General features: G+C 38.3%; 1 protein-coding gene across 1 annotated transcript in view; it reads left to right on the top strand.

Annotated features, from left to right (window-relative positions):
* si:ch211-210g13.5 (inactive phospholipase C-like protein 2) overlaps window positions 1-18,705 on the top strand; it is a 117,557-nt gene extending 98,852 nt beyond the window's left edge. Inside the window, exons 5-6 of the mRNA XM_036589558.1 lie at window positions 6,594-6,703; window positions 16,914-18,705. Coding sequence (XP_036445451.1) covers window positions 6,594-6,703; window positions 16,914-17,126 — 323 coding nt within the window. The 3' untranslated portion in view covers window positions 17,127-18,705. The remainder of the gene's footprint in view (window positions 1-6,593; window positions 6,704-16,913) is intronic.
* The last annotated feature ends 7,577 nt before the right edge of the window (window positions 18,706-26,282 follow it).

Raw genomic sequence — 26,282 nt, 5'->3', positions numbered from 1 at the left:
TTATAGCACCTCTGATGTCTACACTTGAATGTGTCGCATCAACACAGCCAATCAGGTGTCTGTTTTGAATAGATTTTTTTTCTTTCCACATGGCCGTTTCCATGGAAACCGTGTAACCTGTCACTCAGCAGCATTATCTGTCATTAAACAGCGTCACAAACATAAATGCGGGTGCACACACACTTACACACAAACAAGCACACTCGTTCAGTGAGAGCTCTGACAGGCTGATTGGGTACAGCAGACTTCTTCACCTGTGAGGTCTGATAGAAAAGAGCAAACTTATTAAACTACACAGACATTCCTCTCTCTCTCTCTCTCTCTCTCTATATATATATATATATATATATATATATATATATATGTACACCAATCAGGCATAACATTATGACCACCTCCTTGTTTCTACCCATTTGATCAGCTCCACTTACTATATAGGTGCACATTATAGTTCTACAATTACAGACTGTAGTCCATCTGTTTCTCTGCATACTTTATTATCCCCCTTTTACCCTGTTCTTCAGTGGTCAGGACCCCCATGGACCCTCACAGAGCAGGTACTATTTGGGTGGTGGATCATTCTCAGCACTGCTGTAACGCTGACGTGGTGGTGGTGTGTTAGTGTGTATTTTGTGGTCTGAGTGGATCATTTTTCTGTTTTTGACATATTTTAAAAATGCTGTTGGCTTTTGTATTATATCTACATTTCATGATGAATGGACCAAAAGAAATGAAGAAATGACCCAAAATTACTTGGAAAAATATATGGTTCCATTGACTTACATTAAAAGTACAGTAGTTTTTTTCCTTCTCCTGTAAAGTTACCATTTTGGAGATAGGAGGTTTTGTACATCTCTACAAAATAAAATAGCATAACATAATATATTCCTTTCTTTTTCTCTTTTCTTTCTCCCTGTCCCTATTTCTTTCTTTCTCTCTCTCTCACGCATCTCTATAAAATAATATATAAATATAAGTCTTTCTCTCTTTCTCTGTACTTTCTCTTTCCCTCTCTCTACCTCTCCCTGTCTCTCTCTCTACCTCTATCTTTCTCTTTCTTCTTTCTTTATCCTTTCACTGTTTTTCTCTTTCACTCTTGCTCTTTCTTTGTCCTTTCTCTTCTCTCTCTCTGTCTTTCTCTTTCAAATCAAACCAAATGAGATATTCTTTATTGACATGACATGGTAAAAGACCCATGTTGCCAAAGCTGTACATGTAAAATTTTCCTTGCTGGGTGGAGTATTGGGTTTCTGTAAGAAAAAATACCAGTTTTTTTTTTGTTTTTTGCCTTTCGTTTTTGTTGTTGTTGATTGTGTGATGAACAGAGCTATAGTAGTTTTGACTGCGCTGGCTCACTGAAGATGTTTTAGTCTTGTCTGATTGCTTTTGCTGTGTTCTCAACAGTCAAATCTGTCATCTTCTTTGTGCTTTTGTCTGTTTTACACTTCAATTAAATGTCAGATTGATGTTAATTAAGCACATGCATATACCCTTTTTATTTGACTGCATTAACTTAGCTGTTAGGATTAGTCATCTTTCCCCAGGTTGAGCCTAATGCTTCTCATTAAAGGAATTTTTTTCCCCACTTATAAGGTTAATGTAAGTTTATGTACTAAAAACAGTCATAAATCATTTCTACATGACCACTCTTTATCCCTTAGAACTATGTAAATGACCTCTGTTCTGATTGGCTGCCATGTATTGTGCCTCATTCAAAAATCAGTCTGGGTCAAAAACACTACACTGTGAATGGGTGGAGCTAAAGCACTGTAGACTGAATAGGTGGATATATGTACAACAGTGAATTCAGAACAGGCTGTTTTTCCAGCTTTGTTTCCACGTATGAACTGTATGGACTGGGGAGTTTACGTACTACAGAGTCTTTTACTTTAAAAGAAAGGAGGGACAGTTTAGTTTAAGTGATCCGAGCCCTTTAAAAGCAGATGCAGAGCGTTTGGCTCAGCTGAATCAGGTGTGTGTGGTGCTGGAAGGTTGGTATGTGTGAAAATGGCTGCATGAATCAAAGCCAAAGCAATAAATGTCTCTATTCTTTTGTGTCAAAGGCCACACAGGCTGGTATTTATGCCTCACCGTTGGCCTCTGAATCAGTTTTTCTGAGTAAAAGGTTGCCCGTGTGGGTGTGGGCTCAGCTGTGAGTCTGTGGCAGGTGCTGAGACAAGAGAAGCATTTTGGCACCTTTAGCTCTGGCACTCAGAGAGCAATGTCTACAGTTACACTCTCTCTCTCTCTCTCTCTCTCTCTCTCTCTCTATCTATCTCTGTCTATCTTTCTTTTTCTGTTTTCTGGTAATTGCTGGTAAATCATGTGTGTAAACATGTAATAAATGTGTCCAGAACAGTGAACACATCTGTAGATGATTCCATAATAATAATATTTCATTTATAGTAAAAATTAAGGTATAATATTTAAATTTATAATCGAATGATCTACAAGAAAGAAAGATCTTTTCTTTTAAAGTGGAGATCAAATATTGAAGTACATAACTAGACAAAAAAAATCTTCCAAATGTATAATTATATCATTTAATAATGTCTTATACTTCCCAATACAGGTAAAAAACATGGTATTATTAGTTTTAGTTTATAATGTTAATTCATTCTATGTCCACAAGTCTGCATAAAGTCCACAAGTGTTATGGTATCTAATAAGTGATTCCAGACTCTGAATGGTAGAGTTCATTAACAGAGGGCACTTATGTCTGTAAATAAAAATTCATATTCATATATTCATGAGTTTAGTGTGGAACTGGCTGAATGGACCACAGTCCAGGGACATATCTTAAACAAACAGAGAGAAAGTTAATAAAGCATAGGACATTTTTGTTTCAGAATAAAAGCTCTGCGTTTCTGAGGAAGCCTCAGGGCTGGCTTTATGCAGAACTGAAAGGGAGAGCACACGATCTGCTGAATTTGCTTTGTTTTTCTGCACGCCAGCTAAACAACAATGGAAAAAACCATCGACAGCAAACCAGAAACAGATTTTACTCTGGAAGCCATCAGGGAGCTTGCAGTCCTTTTAAAAACACAGGCCTGAATGAATCATTGATATCCACAGTGTATTTAGACGCAGATAGATTTTTTTTTAAATATTTTGCCCACTGATGCTGCTCAATATGCGAGAGAGATTTCCATGGAAGTTGAGTTGGCGGTTCCTTTCCTGAACACACTTTTGCAATTACTCTTGCTGTGTCAGTGCAGACAAAGTGTTTTTGTCTTTTTTTAGGCCAGCCTTAAAAAAAATATATAAAATGTCAAAGCTTTTATCTTTTGAGACCACAGTCCATCAATCTATCCGTTCACTTGACCATCCATCCACTCATCGTTATCCACAGACTCACAGCACTTTATTTCATCACAGCTCTCATGTGGTGTCATGTATACATCCTCATTACACAGAGGTGCTATAGAAACTGTTCATACACATATATACACTATATGGCCAAAAATCTGAGGACACCTCACCATCACATCTAATTGACCTTGGTGGACATTCGATTATTAATATAGAGTTGCCCCCTGCCCTTTGCAGCCATAACAGCCTCCACTCTTCTGGGAAGGCTTTCCACAAAATTTTGGAGTCTGTCTGTGGGAATTTGTGCCCATTCAGTGAAAAGAGCATTTATGAGGTCAGGCATGTTGTTGGATGAGAGGGCCTGGCTCACAATTGATGTTCCAGTTCATCCCAAAAGTGTTCAGTGAGGTTGAGGTCAGGGCTCTGTGTAGGCCACTGGAGTTCCTCTACATCATACCATGTCTTTATGGACCTCACTTTGAGCACAGGGGCACAGTCATGCTGGAACAGGAAAGGGTCTTCCCCAAACTGTTGGAAGCATATTATTTACACCACTCCAGCCAGCACATGGTATTGTGCATAGTGATCTTAGGCTTGTGTGCAGCTGCTCAGTGGAAACCCATTCATGAAGGTCCCAATGCACAGTTTTTGTGCTGATGTTGCTTCCATAGACAGTTTGGAAGTCTGCAGTGAGTGGTACAACAGAACATGCTTCAGCACTCGGCAGCCCCACTCTGTGAGTTTGTGTGGCCTGCTGTTCGTGGTTGAGCTGTTGTTGCTCCTAGACGCTTCCATTTTACAATAATAGCACTTACAGTTGACTGGGGCAGATCTAACTGGGCAAAATTTCACAAACCGACGTGTCAAAGTGGCATATGGCATGTTATGACAGTGCCGTGTTTAGTCACTTAGCTCTTCAGTACGACCCATTCTACTGCCAACTGTCTATGGAGACTGCATGGCTATGTACTTGATTTTATACACCTGTCAGCAATGGATGTGGCTGAAGTAGTACAGTGTAAAATTAAGTAGCTAGTATGTTACAAGCTAAAGGGGAATTTCACCAGATTATCAACATTTCTGCAAAATTAAATGGGTAAGATATAAACACAGTCATTCAGAGTGGTTTGATGTGAAATGCTCTGCTCTGAAGAAACTTACAGAGCCAGAACTGTTCATAGTGGTGGTGATAGGAACCAGACGTCTGAAGTGTTTAATACCTCTAAGAGCTGCCTTACAGAAAGCTATTAGATGAAATGGAGTGCAGTGTCTGATGCGTGAGATATTTTTGGACTAAAATGTGTTTTTAAAATACATTTAGGATGTAGAGGCATTGTAAAGCAAAATATTATCCAAACAAAACATGTTTTGGAACACTGTCCAAAAAATCTCCATTTTTTCAATTTTTATTTTTCTGCATTATTCGAATGCAGGAGCTGTCCTTTACATTCTGTGAAAACTATATGATGAGTGCTTCAGAGTTACTTGAGATACAGGTTTATTACATTCACTTGCATTAAAAGCTGGTAACATTTTGCATTCTCCTGTAAATCTGTTATTTTGGAGATATTTGTTATTTTTGGACAGTGTCAAAAATAAAAATGTTTAGGGAACATAATATTTTGCTCAGTACAATAATGCATCTGAAAACATTCACCCTTAACTGGTCCAGATCAGAAACATGCTTTTGAAATCTCTGTTGTGTTTTTGTTCTGTGTAGCTCACTAGCTTATTATTAAAGTCTAACCTCTAAACTCTCAAAGGGGTTTGGGATCAACAGCTCATCTTCCGTGCTTTCATTCAATCATATTACAAGGAAGGTATATTTGTGCTTAGGCTACAGATTTGTTCAGTAATCACAGACAGTTTTTATTAGTGGTCAGTAGCTCTGAATATCCTCTGTACTTCTCTGTGTACTCTGATGTTGTTCATATTCCGCATCATGATGTGATAAACTACTTAGTCGTGTAGCATGTTTACTGTATGCATTTTATACCGGGAGTTTGTGAACTGTTGATAACGTGTAACGCTGACCGCATTTGGACTTGATCATAACAACCTCAGTAAGGTATTATGGGCTATTTAGGCACTATATGTTAGAGCAATTTCATCATTTTAAAACAGTGAAATTCCACAGCCTGTGTGTTGATGTGTCCTTATCAGTACAGATATAACTGCCAGATCTAATAGCACTCCAAACGTACTGTTCCATTATATTATGCCTACGTTAGGCCTGTGTATGTTCCATGTTGTTCTAACTGGTCTAGATAAGCCGATATGTTATTTCTGCTTGGAGCAGACTGATGTTTTATTCACTTTCTTGGTCCTGCACTGTATACAGATGAACATTTGAAATACCACCACTTTGCACACAATAGGATTTTTGCTGATAATGTTAACTCATAAATTGTGCATATCTGAAAAACAATGTTCTCTGAGCACAAATCTGAAGAAAAGTTTCAGATCAATTGAACCCATTGGTCTAAACAGTGATTTTCATTGAATTTATAATTATTAGAATTATAATAATAATATGTCTACTTACTTTTGCACACCATTAGAATCAGAATAATAAAAATAGGATAGGTAGATTGTGAATAAAGGTATGACTGTACATGTAATTCAGACAGGTATTAAATATTTATTTGAGGTGTGCTATACTATACTATAAATATGTACTGCACAAAATGTCATCACTTAAAACCAGTTAGAACAGGTTTGTCAGACATGAATGGATTAACTATACTACATGTACAATCTAGATACACAGATTTTCATACCCATTTTTGTGTTTGACAAGAGCTTCACTACTGCAGGACATCTGAAATGATCAGTATGGTGATAATGGGGACTGTAATAATAATATTAAATATTAGTGAATTGAATGAAACTCAAACATAGTCTTAATCAGTCTACAGCTGAGTGAGAATACCCAGATTCTGTACTCTTTACCTGTTAAAGACATCTACCATAATAAAAAACTACTGAAATCATACGCATTTGTCCCTTTTTACCATTATTTAGATTTTTGTAATTGTTTTTATTTATATAATTGAAATGTATTTGTTGCTTTTTTTTTCTTTTTATTAAACAAACTAACAAAGCAACATCCTTAAATTTATATTCTTTTGTGATATACTCTGTTTTATTTTCATTGTTTTACAGTTTTAGGTACATAAAATAATTAAGAATGATTTAGCTTCATACTTATACATGAACTACTTCAGTAAAGTTATTATGATTATGAAGTTGAGTAATGCTGATGGCTGTTGTTTCTTCAGGGTTGGACTTTCATGAGGACCTGCACCGCATCGGAGCTAAAGAGGGGCTAAAGGGCCGAAAGCTGCAGAAAGCCATGGAGAGTTACGCCTGGAACATTACTGTTCTCAAGGTGAGTGTGTACAGTGTGTGTGTACAGTGTGTGTGTTTATGCACGTACTTAACTCTTTGTGGGGACCAGCTCTATGGAGCTGTTACCCCTACTGTGCAACAGTGAGCTGCAGTCATACAGAGGGACATACCAGTACCTCCAAAGGTAGAAGTACAAATATGTTTGAATATGTGAGCAACATGAAAAGGTAGTGCACTGATGCTGTTTTCATATTTTTTGCACAGAATGTAAGTTGCATTGATTCCATACACACTGTCTTGACTCCAGCCTTTTTATTTTGTTTTTCTATTTTTGGCTGGTTATGAAAATACTTAGATATGCAGCTTTCCCCTTGGAAAGTGAAAAGCTGCACAATGTAAGTTTTGGGGATTTGGAGACCTCTCTGGTAGAAATGTGTAATTGCACGCAATGTGCAGAAAAACATTTTGCAACATGGGTTGTGCTTTGGAGCCTTTCCCAAACCAGATGAATCTGATGATTGTGGGCGTGTTGAAAGAGTATTCAAGGAGAACTCAGTCGAAACTTGATGAAGGACATATCTTCTGATGATGTAATTGAATTATCTACTGTTGTCATAAAATTTTAATCAGTATAATGTTGATTTTGAGACCTAAACATCGACTAGGACCTTTTTTGAGCCTGTGTGTGACACTAATATGTAAAGATCTATGAAGTGGTCCAAAAAAGTCCGACCCAACATCCCTGACTCTTTAAGTGACTATTTCAGTTTTTTTCAGCACATACACACATACACACCATGTTTTAGCATGTTTTTTCTCTTGACCAACTGACACTACTTCTTTCAATTTTAACAAAAAAAACGTACATAGTGGAGCTTTATGGTACACAGTTTGCCCTTAAGACTATTGTACCTTTGATTGCACGTTTACATTATTCGTACCCTAGTGAACGAACGTTTCTGTTCAGTGCCCTTTTTTCTGACGGTGTAGACGCACCTTCACAGTGCATATGTGTGTGGTCTACCTAGAACCACTAGGCACGAATCAAGCTCCTGCCCTGAAATGCACGCGCTGAATAGAGTTTGTGACCATGCATGGCATATTAACAGTTCATTAGTGTCTACCTCCTGATGCATTAACCACTTTCCATGCTACAGTTTAGCTTCAGCTTCACCACGTCTTGGCAGCTTCCCAACAGCAGCAGAACACAACCGCACAACACACCACAAGAGTGGGAATTAATCAGTGATGATGCTCCAGGGCACCGCGGCCTGCCTCCTTCTCATCACTAACACCACACTAATTAATCGCTGCTGATTGCTAACTACATCATTACACGTCTTTATTTGTGGTCACAGCAACGCACATGAGTCCAGGATACACACGTCAGTTTTCTCCTCGCTTTCCTTAAACCTGTCTCCCTTTTTCTTCTGCTAATTTATGCACACATAGTAAATAATTCTTGGCCAGTGTTTCCTTTTTTCTCTTTTTTTATCTCAAAATAATTAGAATTGCACCAGTGTCCATCATAAAGCTTCTTTCCCAGGAGGTCCCAAATCTGGGAGTTTTTATTTATTTTTTAATTACAGTTCTGCAATTAAAAATGCGATGGCTGGGGGCTTCAGTCTTGGTTTTTAAACACTGTTCTAATTCTGCATAGCAGGACGAGTATGCAAGTTGTCCAAAATGAAAGAATTTATTTATTTATTTATGCTTGTATGTTTGTATTTATTTATTTATTTGAGGCTGGATATCTCTGCTTGAGCAGATCTCAGAACACTGTTGTATTGTTTACTTGTCAAGTTTAGTGAGTTCTGTCCGTCTTATTCACTTTAAAGGGCCCATATTCTACGTTTTACTTAGAGATGTCCTGATGCGATCAAGAAGAGTGGGATAGGAGATGATCCAGGCTTATTTTAATGTTTGAGTATCAGCCCAATCTAGTTCTGATTCTTTGATTCCTGTTTTTTGTATTCTTAAGTGAGCGTCATAAATGGGCATCATCCACAACCTGCAGAAATGAGGTGCATTTTCAGAAATGAAATGTGAGCAACTTTTAATGCTTCAGGTCTACTATCTGCCACTTACTGTGAGCAGCATGTCACCAGAAGCACCGACAAAAATGCACTCACACCAGAATTTTTGTGTAAACATTCTGCTTTACCTGCTGCACTCTGCGAACGATATCAATTCAGAATGTATACCACTATACACATCTCAGTGACAAAGGGGTTTTAGTACAGATTATTAAAGTAAGTGGGAGACTAATCATCAGGCACGTCGATCAGATTTGATCATGAGTCAGTATTAAACACAGTATTAAACTTGGAAAAAAAGGAGGCCAAGAAACACATCAGTCCAAAATGTCACATTATGGGCATATTAAACATGAAGTGAGTGATTTTACTGTAGTATTAACTATTACCTGCTTAACTCTGCAGGTAATAACTCTGCAGTCTTACCTGCTTAACTCTGCTAATTTTATAGTTGTTCTTTTTAATCTTAAACATTTGCACCTTCATTTATGTGACCATTTCTCAAACCATCTGCAGTAACAACACTCCCTATCACATCCACATGAATAAGCAAGCTAAACTGCTGTAGGCGGAATGGGGGAGGTCATACTATATGTATCTGTGTTCATGGAAGTGATATCACATATGTCTATCTGTATGTTTGCTTGGCAAGTTAAAAATGAAAAAACCTCAAAAAATATCAGTGACGCCTTTTAACACTGACGTGCAAAGCATCTATTTCTGTCTTTTAATCTAACCTTCTCTTTTAATATCGGAGCTGCTGTCACATTTATTTTGATACATGAAGAAAAATCTAACAGCTGAAATTTTTTTTTTTTAATTTTGTGTCACAAGCTACCATTTTGAACAAGCAAACAAAGGAATACACTTCACACGTTAGTGCTCTTTTATTGTTCATTTTATGGATCAAATCAAAAATCAGAACACAAAGCTCCAGTTCCACACGCTGATCTGTTTTACTGTAGCGAGAGTGGACATGCATACACACACACACCTAATGCTCTGGGGGCAGACTTTAATGAGTTTAATGAGCCAAACGGGACAGAGACACACATTCTGAATGTATCAGCAGTAAGATGTTGGCTAAGATGGGGTTAATGGAGCTGGAGCTTGCACGCTGGTGCAGTGAGCTACAGCGCAGTGATGTGGCGTATGAGGGAGACAGATTGATATCTTAATGAAGCCGTAATTTAATCAGAGGCATTGAGACTTAAGCTCTAAAGAAAACTAAGAGGCTATGAGCTTTATCTCTCACTTTTACTCCAACTCTTAGCTCTACATCTCTCTCTCTCTCTCTGTGGGTGTGACTGGCCCTGTCTTTGTCTCACATCAACACACATAGGAAGAATGTGTGTGTTCTACCTTCACCTATCCTCCACACTTTGCAGGGTATCTAATATGATACCTATTTAACTGGCAGCTCAGCTGGCTTTGACTGAGCCACCAAGTTCCTGGATTGCATCCCAAAGAGAGAGACAGAGTATGGATTGATTTTATTTTGTATCTATTTAGCAGTATGATTCAGAGCGCACCCATGTACTTCACAGTGAATACATCTGATATTTAAACCAGAAAAATTCACCAGTAATACAGAGAGAAGATCTGAACAGTAATGATGGAAAATGCCATGTTTGTCCTGACTGACCGACCATCCATAGCACCCTGTTCAGGTCGTGTTTGGTCAAATTCGGACATTGTTTCTCAAATATTTCTCATTAGGCCATCTCCCACCTTTAACAGATTGGGCCTACATTCACCCCACACTCTGATCTTTATCCCTACTTTTATAACAGTTTTTAATCTGGCATGCTGGAGTCACTTGGTGTTGATGAGAACATTATGTGAAGTTTATTCAGACTAAAAAACATTCATTGGTGAATCCATTTACTCATTTGTTACAGCTGATATAAAATTATATTAGACTTTTTTTGTTTGTTTGTTTGTTTTATTGATGATCTGATGATGCTGTCATTGTCACCACAACGTCATTAGAAATGCTAAAATGCTATATTCAGTCATTAGAAATGAGTTATATTCAGTCTATGGTGGGTGGTTCTCATGGCCGGGTCTAGTTCTGGTTGTGATATTGGTCCTGTGTGTCACTTCAGGTTGCGTCGCACTGTAATAAAAACAAAATGTAAAGTTGAAGTCAATAACCCGCCTGCCTTCATTAGTTCAAAACACCAAAGATAAGTTTGAGTATCAAACAAACAAAACAATTTTAAGGCAGCCAGTATACTTACTTTGTAGTAACATATTCTATATGTCCTAATACATTGTAATACAATGTATTTTATGTATCGCTGCTGTCGGAACAAAACCTTGTATCTCCATTTTTGTCGTTTTTTAGTTTTTGAATAATTTTGAAAATGTCTGTTGTCATTTACACTGTGTGTAAATTTCATGAAGGGGGGAGCTGGAGCCTATCCCAGCAGTCACAGGGCAGAAGGCAGGATACACCCTGGACAGGTCACCAGTCCATTGCAGGGATATATTATAAATAAATAACAATATTAATGCAATTATCAGTGATGTTATTAATGTCATTATGTCCATTTTACCATTTCCAGACTTCTCCCTGTGGTAGTTTGGTTAATAAATATTTAATTAAATCACATCAGGAGTGCTGGTGATATAATTGGACAAATCCAGGCAATGGCAGGGGTCACTGAGGATTGCAACAAAGTTTGTTCAAACTAGCTCACAAGATATTAACTACTGTTTCAAAAATAAGAAATGTTTGTTACTTTTTACTGTATTTATGTTTAGTTGCATTTAAGTTAATGATGTGTGGTGCACAAGCACACTTAGGCCCAATCCCACTTCTTCTTTTTACCCCTACCCCTTGTTTTCGAGTGTCACCCTAACCCCTTGGAACGGAGTTACCCTAACCCCTTGGCCTACGAAATGGGACAACCCTCAAATAAAAAAAAACAAACATTGCTTCATTAACAGGCCACTAGCGGTGCTCTGTAGGCAACCCAGTCTGTCTTCAGTGATAGCAGAGAAGGGACCTCACTGCTGGGCTTTAGTTACATTTAGGGCATCATATGCTTTCAAAGAGGGGGTATAAGACAAATATTTATTATCGCCCACCGCTGATTCTTCAGTGATATGACGCTGAAGTCAGCTATTCACCAGCTTCTTGTTTGAATTTTCCTGTTCCACCTTAAATGGTGCAGCAGTTAGCTACATTCTGGCACTTCAGGTGTCAATACTGCTGGACTATTTAAGGTGGAACGGGAAAGTTAGCTAGCTAGCTAGCTACCGAGAGCATGCTATTAGCGATTTTTTTATGCTTGTTATGAAGAAAATGACCATAATACATTGAAACGACATGATAATACAATGGTTATCGTGATTTTTTTAACAGAGAAAATACTTACATTTGTGGGTTTCTTTGGTTGCTCGCGCAGCCATCTTGCCGGTTTTTCTTTTTTTTCTCATAACACTCTGTTTGGAGTGTGCCTCTGAAAAACCTCTGTTTGGAAGGCCATGTAGCCCTAACACTTCGCCCTACCCCTCTATCTCAACAAAAATTGGGACACTCTAACCCTAGATGTGAACGTGCAAAAAAGAGAACTAAGGGCTAAGTGGTAGGGGCAAGGGGTGAAATGGGATTGGGCCTTACTGTCAAGAAAAACTGAGATAATATGCTTAGATGCAGCATATTATCATATTAGCATATTAGACTTTTGCACAGTACTGTGTGTGTGTGTGTGTGTGTGTGTGTGTGTATAACCTTTAAAAAATTATGAGCACACAAACAAATACACACACACACCCCTTACACATTCTTCCATTCCTTTTCATTGTGTTGTGAGCTATTGAACTCAGTTTCTAAGGTAACGTTGATGTTCTTGAAAAAACACTCCAGTTGTTTGTAGCTGTTGAAGAACACATGTATGACCACTCTGACCGTTCCAGGACTTTTCTCCAGAGGCGCTTTGTGTAAATGATGTCACAGCACAGACTCATGTTTACTCTGTTTATTCCAGTAAGTCATATCTTTTCCGCCACAGTTTGTGTGTATGTGTGTGTGTGTGTTGAAGTCTCTGTCTCTGTGACGGAGGTCCAGTACGTCTCTAGCCCCTCCTCTCCCCTCAGTCTAAAAGGCTGTGTGAGTCACGCCCACATGCATAATTCATCTGTTTTAAAATATATAATTTATTCATATCAGAAGACATGTCTATTTAGGTCAAGGAACCTCTGCACGGCTGTAAACGCTCAGCTATATGCTGCAGCAGCCAGACTACAGGTCAGGATTTTAGACTGTCACTGCACTGCGCATACATTACAGCTAATGCAGGTGCAGCAGCTGATCCTGTTACAGGAGAGTCTACACTTCTGTTCTCCTGTTCTCTCTTCTCTTCTCCTTTACTCCCTTCTCTTCTACTTTGCTTTTCTCTTTTATTCTCTTCTCCCTGCTTCTGTTCTCCTTTCACTTCTCTCTTGTTCTTGTCTCATTTTTTTCTTCTCATTTTCTCTCTTCTTCTTTTCTTTTTTATTCTCTTCTCTCTGCTTCTGTTCTTTTCTTCTCTCAGGTTCTCTTCTCAGTTTATGCTTCTCTTTTACTTTTTTCTTGTCTCTACTTTTTTACTCCTCTCACTAGTTTTCTCTTCCTTTTCCTTCTCTTTTCTTCTATTCTCAATTTTCTAATTTTTCTTCTCTTGTAATTTTTTCTCCTCTTTTCATCTTTTACTCTCTTGTTATTTCTGCTTCTCTTTTCCTTCTCTCAGCTTGTATTCTCATTTCTTCTCACTCTTCTCTCTGCTTCTCTTCTCCTTTCTTCTCTTCCTTTCTCTTATCTTTCATTCTCTTCTCTCTGCTTGTTTTCTCCTTTTTTCTCTTCTCCTTTCTTCTCTTCCTTTCTCTTATCTTTCACTCTCTTCTCTTATCTCTGCTTGTTTTCTCCTTTTTTCTCTTCTCTCTGCTTCTCTTCTCCCCTCTTTTTTCTCTGCTTCTCTTTTTTGTTCTTATTTACTCTTTTGCTCTATTTTCTGCTCCTTTTCGTTTCTCTTCTCTTTCACTCTTCTCCTTTTCTCTCCTTATACTCTTCTAATTTCTCAAATTTCCTTTTCTTTTTCCTTCTCTTCTGCTTTCCTCTTTTCCTTTTATCTTCTCTCCTGTTCTCTTTTTTTCTGCTCTTGTCTTCTCTGCTCTCTATTACAGCTGTATGTAATAAAGAATAAATAAGACTCAGGCGGGGCTGCGCTCCCATCGCCTGCATGTTCTGGATCAGGTCTAGAGGAAGCAGGGACGTTCTGACCCTGTACTCTTTGTACTTCTACATTACTATCCTGCGTACTTAGTCATCTAGTGCCTGAAGTGCTGTATGGTTGAGTAATTTAAAATCCAACACTAACTTTTTGCACTTGGTGAAAATGACAAAATATCGAGCAGTTCCTCACGTCATTGAATCACACCTGAATAGCCTCCATACAAACAACCAGCAGTTTTAAAATCAGAAAGGTCGACAGCAGCTTCATTTGGTCAAACTAGCAGAGCAACAAATTGCCAATAGTGTCAGTTATAATATTAAATTTTATTTCTGACGTGTTTACCTTTAAAAAGCTGTGTAATACAGCTAGTCACACTAAAGTGACTCATACGCAACAGCAGTTCTCTATTTGAGCGTACAGTCTGACAGGCGGTGTCCTGCAAGGCCCGGCACACACATCTCTCCTCGACCCCATGGGGTTCAACTGCAACCTTTCTGTGGAGCCTAGTAAAAAGAAGATATTTAAGATATATCTCCTGCTGGTTCCCTTTTTCTGCCTTTTGGCTTTTTCCTTTAGCTACTTAGTCAACTTTAGCGACGTTAATTCATTAAGACCTGAGAGAAGTCACTACACACATAATGAATTTTGGCTACAATTAGCATCCAGAATCCCACATTTCACCATTATCACGTGACACAAACCAATCTAAAGCTGGACTGAACCTGTTTGGTCCTTTATGCACACAGAAGCATAGCAAAAATGCTAATTGTGGATGTGTGTGGGGTTGGAAAATGCAGATATCATTCTTTTGGTTCTTTTGGTTGCACTTCAGTCATATAAGCACACTCGCTTTTGTCAGTATTCATCACCCAACTCCCCCATCACCCTGCGTACATGCACCGTCACCTTTTGTCCTCTCTCCTAGCTCTCCCATTAGCCATTGCATGAAGCACTCATTCAGTTATGTCACTGACCTCTCACACCACAGGACTCATTAACTTTGTCAGTCGTAAAAATCAATGATGTTTGACAATATCAGCCACTGATCACGCCAAAGTTTATCTCATACCACAAGATTATCTGCACCTATACTACAACTTATTATTTAAGACTGTGAGTTACTGTTTAAATGATTATAAAAAATGAGATAATTGAGAACTGAAAATATCACTCAGTATTGTTTAACCAGAATATTAGAGTATGGATTGAAATCTGGAATATAAATATAAAATTATTTTGGAGATCGTTTATCGAATTTTCTTGGCCCCTGAAATCGGTATCAGTATCAGCAGAAGCACACCTAATTCTACTTGTTTAATCAATTGGTCAGTCTTTAAACAACTAAAGAATTCAAACCTGTCACAAACCAAGGAGCTAGCCGTATGTCTGGAGAATTAGTTTATTTCTTGCATGCAGGTACCAGACACCTAGCCAGCCTGTAAAACAATGGACTGACACAGTTTTATAGTTGGACTGATGCCAAGATTAGGCCCAGTTTATACATGACAAGTGACAGGTGTGACAGACATGACTATATAAGAATAAACAAAGATAGGCAGTCTAAATACAATCACAGCACATGCACACACAGCGCTGCATACACCGCTGTCGGAACGAAACCTCATATCTCCATTTTTATCCTTTTTCAGTTTTGGACATATTTTGAAAATACCTTACATTGTGTGTAAATTTCACAATGAATGGAGCAAAATAAACAGCCCAGAATGACTTTGAAAAATTCTGGTTCCATTGGTTCCATGTTTTTTCCTTCTCCTGTAAAGTTATAATTTTGCAGATACAAGGTTTTGTTCCGACAGCAGTGATTTCATAATGTATAACACATGTATAACAAAATGTATAACAAAAAAACTTTAATACACCACAAGACTGGGCCTGGGACTGTGACCCTCCTGTGCGTTTCCTTCTCACTTTTTGTACCAGCTGCATTTGCAGCCTCTTCACTAAAGTTTATTGTGTCCAAGCCCCACTTTTCAGATGCTTTCTAGAGCCGAGGAGGATAGAGGCCCAGTATCATTGCCGAGAGAGCTGAAGGAGTGTACGTGTCCATGTGCTTTGTGTACGTGTGGTCAGGATTTAAGGCGCCTCCATTAATTAGTCCCAGCCTCAATGCCACTCTCAAGGACATACTTACTGATTTACTCACACACACAATCATATTCACTCACTCACTTAATAACTTGCATACATGCTCACAAACCCACTGACGCCTCCTATTTCTGGCACCCGCATCCACGCACACACCCACACACCCAAGCCCGTCTGCCCTGATTGCTTCCTCCTTCCGCTGCCTTCCAGCATCCCTCCATCTCTGGAGTGCTCCCAAAGAGAGCGGAGGATTTATGAAGGGCATGGAGGAGGATTGTAAGTCACTGCTGCTGCACTACAGCTGTGCTGCTGTCTGCAGTGTTGCAGTCTAAACAGGCTGAGCGATGTGTTGTATCACAGTTACCCCTGCAGGCGGGAGGTGTCACTGCAGCTCAGTGATAATCACCGCCTAGTACAGGGGTGTCCCATCTTATCCACAGAGGGCCGGTGTGGCTGCAGGTTTTCACTCCAACAAAGCAGGAGGTCACCCAATGAAATGCTTGAAGACTAAGACCAACTGATTAAACAAGTAGAATCAGGTGTGCTTTAGCTTGTTTCGCGTGAAAACCTCCACACCGGCCCTTTGTGGATAAGATTAGACACCCCTGGCCTAGTAGGAACTCTGACATCTCTCCCTTTGACATAATGCTAAGGATTTCCCCTGTAAAGCTAACTTGACTTTTGTAATCAACCCTTAAATCTTGGTTATTGTTATTAGACTATATAAGACTATGCATCCAACAATAATTATTCTTCAAATTCAAATCATAATAAAATATCTACCTCTTCTTCACAACACAAGTGGGGTACTGATATCAACACAGTTTCTCTGCTAATGTATATCCAGATGGCTAATATTTCATCTCTCTCTCTCTCCCTCTCTCAGGGTCAGGCGGACTTGCTGAAGCATGCTAAAGGCGAGGCAGTGGACACTCTGAGGCAGATCCAATGTGCGGCTCACTCGTGCGGCCTGGCCAAGAATGGAGCATCCACCTCCCCTGCCTCGCCCCTGCTCCCTCCCCACCCGCGACCCCATGGCCCCCTGGACACCATCCCAGAGACAGAGCCGCCGGACACGGAGCCCAGCACACCACACTGACACACACACACACACACACACACACACACACACACACACACACAGAGGGAGGAATAACTGATCTCAGGAAGGTTCAAAGCAGTAGTTTTGGGAAAGAGAGAATGAAATGAGAAAAGACTGAAAAAGCAGGAGGAGGAGATTTAACCCCTTAGAAGCCGAGTTATTAGTGTTGAAATGTAATTAACGTAATTACATCATTCATTACAATAAAATCTTCTACCGCGAACACAAATGTGGTATTGATTGAAAGTTCAGAATCGGCACTTCCCACAGTTTTCAGTGAGCTATGAGAGAAATAGTTCATATAAAATTACACAGTGCTTTGTTATCGCTGGCGATAACTGCGACTTCTAAGGTTAAAGGACTCCACTGGTCTGCACAGCTCTGAACTGTGAGCTACCTATAGTGAGAAGATGGTGAAGGCTGCATTAGGCTACTGTACAAATTCTGGCCCAAACCCCAGACACAGAGAATGTTTCCCAAAACGCATTCAGATTTGCTTCCACTGCCCAAGTCCCAGTGTACAAGTACAGATAAAATTCAAAAGATCCATGAATGTTCTTGGTTCACCTCAGAATATAGATTATGCATTTGTTGGTGACTTGCCAACGGGAATGAACTGCAAGCCATAATTTATAATATCATATATCATATATCATCATTTATTGCAACAGCATCGTGGTCATGAAGGATGCTATTCAGACCCACAACTGTGTTCAGATTCTCTAATTTTAGGTATATGTTGCACCTAAATCTGCTTTTTGGAAAAAAAAAAAACAAACAAAAATCATATTTTTCATAGAAAAACACATTTGAGAATAAACAGTCCCATCAGACTGCATTTGTATAATGTACAAAAGTGTTTCGTTTTACATTTCTGCTGCTAAATGTTCTCCATTCTCATTCTCCATTTACATGTTCTTGCAAGTTTGTTCTTGTTAGATAATTCGCCAAGAACAATCTTCCCAAGGATGTCCATTCTTCACATTCTTGTTTTTGGGAAACACGCTGCTACATTGTTATCTAACACATTTGCCCAGTTTAACCCTAAAACCCTAAACCTAACCTTTAACTATGATCTGCATCTACATCTTGGGTTATAATAAATAAAAAAAAAAATATTCTGAAAACTAAAACAAGCAGTGAAAAAATGTTAAATAAAACCACTATTTAACTGTAATTTTTAAAAGAATATAAATTATAATGTCCACTGCAAAGCAAACTAAAGTTACAGAGAGAAAATATTTAAAGGGCTTATACAAGTGGGACACAAAAGCAGTCCTAATTCATTTTTAAATGACCATTTTAACCTCTCTTCATCCCTTACAATTATTTAAATAAGCTGTCACAGAGGTCTTAAAGAGTTCATGCCTCGGCAGGTTGGAGCTGTTTGTGCAGCACGCAGAGGACCAACAGCATATTAGGCAAGTGGTTATTAATGTTTTAGCTCATTGGTGTATGCACAGTCCAGGCTGAGGTGAATATGTAAATATGTTTTCAAGACATCACAAAAACAGTAAATTCAAAATAGGCTCTTTTTTGCAGTTTAGTTCTATATACGTACATACATACACATACATAAACACACACACTAGTCGGCCATAACATTAAAAACACCTAATTTCTACACTCATTGTCCATTTTATCAGCTCCATTTACCATATAGGTGCATTTTGTAGTTCTACAGTTACAGACTGTAGTCCATCTGTTTCTCTGCATACTTTGTTAGCCTGCTTTTACCCTGATGTTCAGTGGTCAGGACCCCCACAGGACCACCACAGAGCAGGTATTATTTGGGTGGTGGATCATATATAGCTAATAATAGCTAATGATATTTTGCTACAGTAGCAAAAGAAACAAAGAAAATAAAAGCTAAAACTGAAAATAAACTAAAACTGTTAATGCATGCTTAAAACTTACCAAAACTAAACAAAAACTAAAATAAAAAACAAAATAAAAACTAATGAAAGTTTCAAAAGTATATTAGCCCTGAGTTTTACAGAGCATTTCTCATACCTCAGGTCACTTCACAGATGCATCATAAATAACTAGATATTCAGCCCAAAGCAAAGCTGTGCAGGCCAGGAATGTCTCACACATGTTCAGTGAAGACAGGAATATATTTCCTCCCTGCTTTTTCATCTGTCATTGTTAAATGCAGTGATGTTGAGAAATAAGACTGATAAAGTGAGCAAGTCAAGTAAATACGAGGAAGAAAAGACAAAACAGGTTTTAAAAAAGACATAAAGATGTACCTCCTCAAATATAAACACACACACACACAAACAAAGAGTCAGCAATGCCACTGAACAAAAGACTTCTTCCCTTTGGCTCCCCCTGCTGGTCTGGAAGATGTTTGGGGCCTCTGCACATTTTGTCAGGTGTTACAATTCATGTTTTTATTTGTTTTATTTTACATTTACACTTTGGTCCTTTCAATCAAACTTTTATCCAGGGGTACAGTGAGTGAAAGTGGGTGCGTGCGTGTGAGTGTCGTGCGTCTGTCTTAATTTTGAGTTTTAAAAAAAAAACAAAAAACGAAAAAAAAAAAAACTTCACCATAGCGTTTAAACTGGAACTTGGACTTATCCTTTTGCGATGGACTCAGCGCAGAGAACTCTGGGAAATCTTTGCTGTCAGTCAAACTTTAAGCAGCACTGAGAAGCAGATAAGCAAATAATTGATGAATGAAATAAATAATTTTAGATCTAATTAAAGGACACTCAGAACACTTCACCTCTGAGAGAATATGCTGTTTGTGAACGATGTGATTATTGTAATTACTACTGTTACTATTGTGGGTAGGTATAATAAGTAATATTGCAGTTATTTTATAATAATGAACTGTGCATACACAGTAATGTCATGATGTACCTGTGGTTCGTTGGTTGAAAACTCACTGCAAGGGGGGGGTGAGCGAAGAATGTGGGGGTTGGGGGGGAATGTGGTTTAGAAAAGAGGAGTTGGTGTTGACGTCTGCGGAATAACACCTCATTTGATTTCCCTCATTTATAAAATCCATAATATATGATAAAAGTGATATGGCACTAGAAATGATTGTTTCCTGTCATTTATTTTATACAGTAGTGCACATTCGCATTGACTCACATATCTCACATTTCCAATACACCTTCAGATGCATGTATGCGGTAAGAAATGTACATTTCAATGGAAGCGATTTCATGTGTAAGTTTTTGAGAAACTTCAAATTGTCTTTGAAAGTGTGAAAGAAATCTAAATAAAAAAAAATCTTTTCTAAAAATCATAAATATAACAATAAAAATAATTATTAAAAATGACATTTTTATGGGATCTACTGTAGAAATGCTTACACACAAATATAAGGCAAGAAATATAGACAATATAGAAGCCCCCCAGGGTGAGACGTTACTTCATTGCAGCAGAAACAGCATTTTCTTTGATTGTAATCATAAAGATAAACGGTATTCACCGGAGATCCATTGATAAGCTGGCATTAGCATTACATGCTATCTACAGCAATCGCTATCAAGCAACACTGTTGGCCGTCTTGCTGGAGATGAATTTGTGTGAGTTTTGCAGCTGATCTGTTCTGTTATGTCTAATAATCATTTACAAAACAATGAAATGTTAAATGGAAATACGCCATGTTAAATTCTGTAACTTTTATTGTTTAAATTGTTATTGTTGGGAATATTAATAATAATAATAATAATAATAATAATAATACCACCACAAAATGAATAAGAAAAGGTAAGAAAGCCCTACCACACAATCTTAAAGATTTTTTTTTGTGCTATAAAAACAAAACTGTCATCACAATGTTTCAGCCCTGTGTGTGTAGGTTTATGCATCATCGTCTTGTACGTTAGAATCATGCACAATTATGCTTTAGCCTAACAGTAAATTAATGCTGTCGGAACAAAACCTTGTATCTCCGTTTTTGTCGTTTTTCAGTTTCTGACTTAATTTGAAAATGCCGGTTGCCCTTTACATTATATGTAATTATCATGATGATTGGACTAAAAGAAACGGCCCAAAACGGCCCAAAAAAAGTCTGGTTACATTGACTTACATTAAAACTAAAGTAGATTCCTTCCTTCTCCTGTTATCATTTTGGAGATACAAGGTTTTGTTCCAACAGTAGCGAAATGGAACTGTTTACAAACGGGACATGCCCCCCTTCTTTCTCTAACTGATCTAACTGATAAATGTTCTTTATATGTACAAAAATAAGGGGAAACGCAAGCCAAACACCGTTCAACAGAGAATCACACAGATAAGAGAAGGTACTGTTGACCTTCATTTATCAGCTAATGGTTATTAAAAGTTGCTTCACACCAATTAGGGCATTATTATTAAAGGCATTATTAAGGCTCTACAGTTATGAGGTAAAGAAATGTCATGATGAACCTACACAACCCCTGTAGGAGGACTTGCCAGAAGAATGTTTATCTTCATTATAAACCAGTTTCAGAAGAAAGGACTCATGCTCTTATCCTTGCAAAAGGACAGTGAACAAAGTATTAACTGAACAAGAAAAAAAATGTTCTCATGTTAATGACAGGAACCTGAAGTCTGAAGTGTAGAGGCTAAGAGTTCCCTCACACACAGTTAGTACATGAAATGGTTATGAATACATAGCCTGATGTTTGGGACATTGCTTTAAGATAACTTTGAGATAAAGTTTGGCATAAAGTGCATTTTGGGCAGAATACTTTGAAAAAGCAGTGATCGCTGAATACTAAATAAACTGGCCTGAATGTGTTTAGTAACATATTCCATTACAATACATAGAAAGTAATGCATTTAGAATACAGGTTAAAAAAAACTTCACACTGTTCTTGGCTGTTACTGGTTGGCAGTTTTCTTCAAGATTTTCCTGATTTATTTATTTTGTTAAATGAAGTTACAAAATTCTCAACATTATTTTGACTCTCATAGCCTGCTTCAGTCCATTGCTGCTCCCTCAGTCCCACTGCAGTCTCATAAACTAAGCATGCAATTTGCCATATCCCAAAAAAAATCTTGCAAAGTTGCCTATAAAGTGAGTAGCTAGGACATTTTCAGCTGATGGCACATATAGCTTGAAGCGAAACGCCTGCACAAGGCCAGTACAACACCGATGCTAAATGTATGACTCGTTAACATGTCCTCTACTGAGAAGACTGTTCAGTTCCATCATTCCTCAGAAGAGCTCAGTAACACAGATTAATAACTGATCATCGCACTGATTTATCAGTCTACTCAGGCTTTAGCAGGAACTTCAGTATTTGTTAAGAGTTGAGTTCTCATTTAGAGTATGTCTTTACAGGCCAGCACAAATTTTAAAATAGCTAGTAAACAAGCATATAAGTATATATTTTTTAGATTTAGTGGGTATGTATTCTAAAAATATTCACCTAAGATGTAAACAAAACTGTTTACTAATTTCTGAAATTTGTATTTCCAATACTCGTTACATCTCAACCATGTATAAGGTAAAATATTCCTCAAAGAAAACTTTTTTTAGAATGAACACTATTTTATCATTATCATGTTACATATAAAAACTCAGCAGACACGTAGATTCACTAGTCATTTTGAATAGTAAATAAAATGGCTGTAACTGCGTTGTGGACACTGTGACCCCAGGTTCCCATCTTCTCTACTGTATTGAAAAATAATAAGTTCATTTCAAAACACTCTGAATGACTTTGTTTACATCCCAAGCATCAAACTTTGTAGATTTTTTTTTCCAAATCTGTGAAATTATCCTTTTAAGGCATTCACCTATATGCCACCAGGACAAAACCATATACTAAGCTCAGTAATCGCAAAATATGAGCTATCAATTTTAAGCTTTTTTTTTCCGGCTAATGGTCCAGGAAGAATTCTTAGTAAGAACTTTCTTACATGAATACTACTTCTTTTGTACTTATAGTTTAGTTCACATATAATAATTTTAAACTATGACTTCAAGCCAAAAGCCTAATTCTGAACATCTTTATACTTTGCCTGTTAACCACTATACTGAATCAAGAGCAACAGCAAATGTTTTGGTTTTTAGCCTTAAACATATTTTAGAACTACAGTCGCCATGTTATTTTATCATCATCATCATCATCCCTAGAGACCCTTAATCCAGTGGTGGGCAATGACAACCACAAATATGGGTTAATTGTGAATACTCAAGTAACCAATAGGCCTCAAAGAACAAATTACTCTTATTACATGGATAATAAACTGTAAAACCTGATGAGTTAAGTGACCTCAAATGTTTGGAGAAAACCAAATGCCTTAAACCATATAAGCTTCACTTTAGCTCAACTCATTTGACCATAAATAATTTCCTGTATGAACAACACACAGTTTTATTGTTGTACACACTTAAGTAAACTGAGCCAGTTGTACTAACTTTATTCATTCTGTTGATTTTAAAAAGAGTATTTTGGACTGATATGTAATAGTTGTACTAACTCAACACAGTTAAGTAATTGAGAGTTCTGAAACAGTAAATTCACTGCCTTTACACAAATCTTACCTCTCAAGTTGAACTAACTCAATTTTAAAAAACACACACAAGGCTATAATTGTAACAAATTCATATTGTGTTGCATAAACGTGTTGAAAACAATATCTTAAACCACTTAGTACTGCTCAGGACCATCTTGCCAAATGCTGACATTTTAACCCAACAGTGATCACTGCAGTGTCCAGCCACCACAGAACCACACTCAACAGGTGGGAGCATCCGACTCACGCGACATTGATTTTAGTTTTTTAAAATCAGTGTTGACTGAAACTAATTAGAGTTACCCAAGGGAAGGTAGACTGAGGAGAACGACAACATACTGATGGCAGGTTATACAGGGTAGAAAGACACGCCCAATATACACTATACTGCCAAAGTATTCACTCACCCATCCAAATCATTGAATTCAGGTGTTCCAATTACTTCCACGGCCACAGGTGTATAAAACCAAGCACCTAGGCATGCAGACTGCTTCTACAAACATTTGTGAAAGAATGGGTCGCTCTCAGGAGCTCAGTGAATTCCAGCGTGGTACCGTGATGGGATGCCACCTGTGCAACAAGTCCAATTGTGAAATTTCCTCGCTACTAAATATTCCACAGTCAACTGTCAGTGGTATTGTAACCAAGTGGAAGCGATTGGGAATGACAGCAACTTAGCCATGAAGTGGTAGGGCACGTAAAATGATAGAGCGGGGTCAGCGGATGCTGAGGCGCATAGTGCGCAGAGGTCGCCAACTTTCTGCAGAGTCAATCGCTACAGACCCCCAAACTTCATGTGGCCTTCAGATTAGCTCAAGAACAGCGTAGAGAGCTTCATGAAATGGTTTTCCATGGCCGAGCAGCTGCATCCAAGCCTTACATCACCAAGCGCAATGCACAGCGTCGAATGCAGTGGTGTAAAGCGCCGCCACTGGACTCTAGAGCAGTGAAGATGTGTTCTCTGGAGCGACGAATCACGCTTCTCCGTTTGGCAATCCGATGGACGAGTCTGGGTTTGGCAGTTGCCAGGAGAACGGTACTTGTCTGACTGCATTGTGCCAAGTGTAAAGTTTGGTGGAGGGGGGATTATGGTGTGGGGTTGTTATTCAGGAGTTGGGCTCGGCCCCTTAGTTCCAGTGAAAGGAACTCTTAACGCTTCAGCAGACCAAGAGATTTTGGACAATTTCATGCTCCCAACTTTGTGGGAACAGTTTGGGGATGGCCCCTTCCTGTTCCAACATGACTGCGCACCAGTGCACAAAGCAAGGTCCATAAAGACATGGATGAGCGAGTTTGGTGTGGAAGAACTTGACTGGCCTGCACAGAGTCCTGACCCGACAGAACACCTTTGGGATGAATTAGAGCGGAGACTGCGAGCCAGGCCTTCTCGTCCAACATCAGTGTCTGACCTCACAAATGCGCTTCTGGAAGAATGGTCAAAAATTCCCATAAACACACTCCTAAACCTTGTGGAAAGCCTTCCCAGAAGAGTTGAAGCTGTTATAGCTGCAAAGGGTGGGGCGACATCATATTAAACCCTATGGATTAAGAATGGGATGTCACTCAAGTTCATCTGCGTGTGAAGGCAGACGAGTGAATACTTTTGGCAATATAGTGTACAAATCTATTCCCAGAGCCCATGGGAAAGATGTGAGTTTTACTAAAGAAGGATGCATTGACCAACCAAGTAAAGCTGAGAGGTTTTAACAAATTGAACTAAATTGCAATAATAATCTAATTCATCTCAAAAATCCCACTCAAATGTCCAAAATTGTTATTCTAGGTGAGGGGGTGGGCATTCTAGACCAGTGTGGACAGGAAGAACACTCTAGAACAGTATGAATAGGAGAGAACATTCTAAAACTGTGAACAAGGGGAGAATTCTAGTACAGTGTGAATGAGCAGAGAACATTGTAAAACAGTATAAGTGGGAGACAACATTGTAGAACAGTGTGAATGAGGAGAGAACATTGTAGAACAGTGTGAATAAGGAGAGAACATTGTAGAACAGTGTGAATAAGGACAGAAGATTCTAGACCTGTGTAAATTAAGGGTGAACATTCTGGAACAGTGGAAATGAAGGGAGAACATTCTAAAACAATGTAGAAGGGGGGAGAACATCATAGAATAGTGCAAATTATGGAACATTCTAAAACAGTGTGAACCAGGAGGAGACGTCTAGAACAGCTTGAATAGGGAGAACACATACTCCCCCTTTCCAACAACAGTCCTATATAGTACCAAAAAAGGTGCTTTTGAGTTTTTGGTGCTGTAAAGAACCATTTAAATGGTTCTTTGAATATGTTTTTCATCACAGAAAAGAACTATTCAATTAAAAATCTTAAGAACCATAGACAAAGAATCATTAAATCATTCAACTGGTTCTTTGAGTATTCACAGTTCCATATCATCACTGTCCAATAGAAATCATTTATCTCCATTTTTTGCGATTTTTACTATTCTGCGTCATTTGAACATGACAGCTGTCCTTTATGTCAGGTAAAAATTTTGTGATGATTTGACCAATAGAAATGCGCTAAAATGACTTAGAATGAAAGCTCTTTCCATTAACATACATTGAAAGTAAAGAAAATTTTTGCCCTCTCCTGTGAAGTAACTGTTTTGGAGGTACTTGTTTTTCTTTGGACAGCAACGATATGAACCCTTGCAGAACCACTTTTT

Source organism: Colossoma macropomum, unplaced genomic scaffold (assembly GCF_904425465.1).
Source record: "Colossoma macropomum unplaced genomic scaffold, Colossoma_macropomum, whole genome shotgun sequence".
Lineage (NCBI taxonomy): Eukaryota > Metazoa > Chordata > Actinopteri > Characiformes > Serrasalmidae > Colossoma > Colossoma macropomum.
This window is presented reverse-complemented; position numbering and strand designations above follow the sequence as displayed.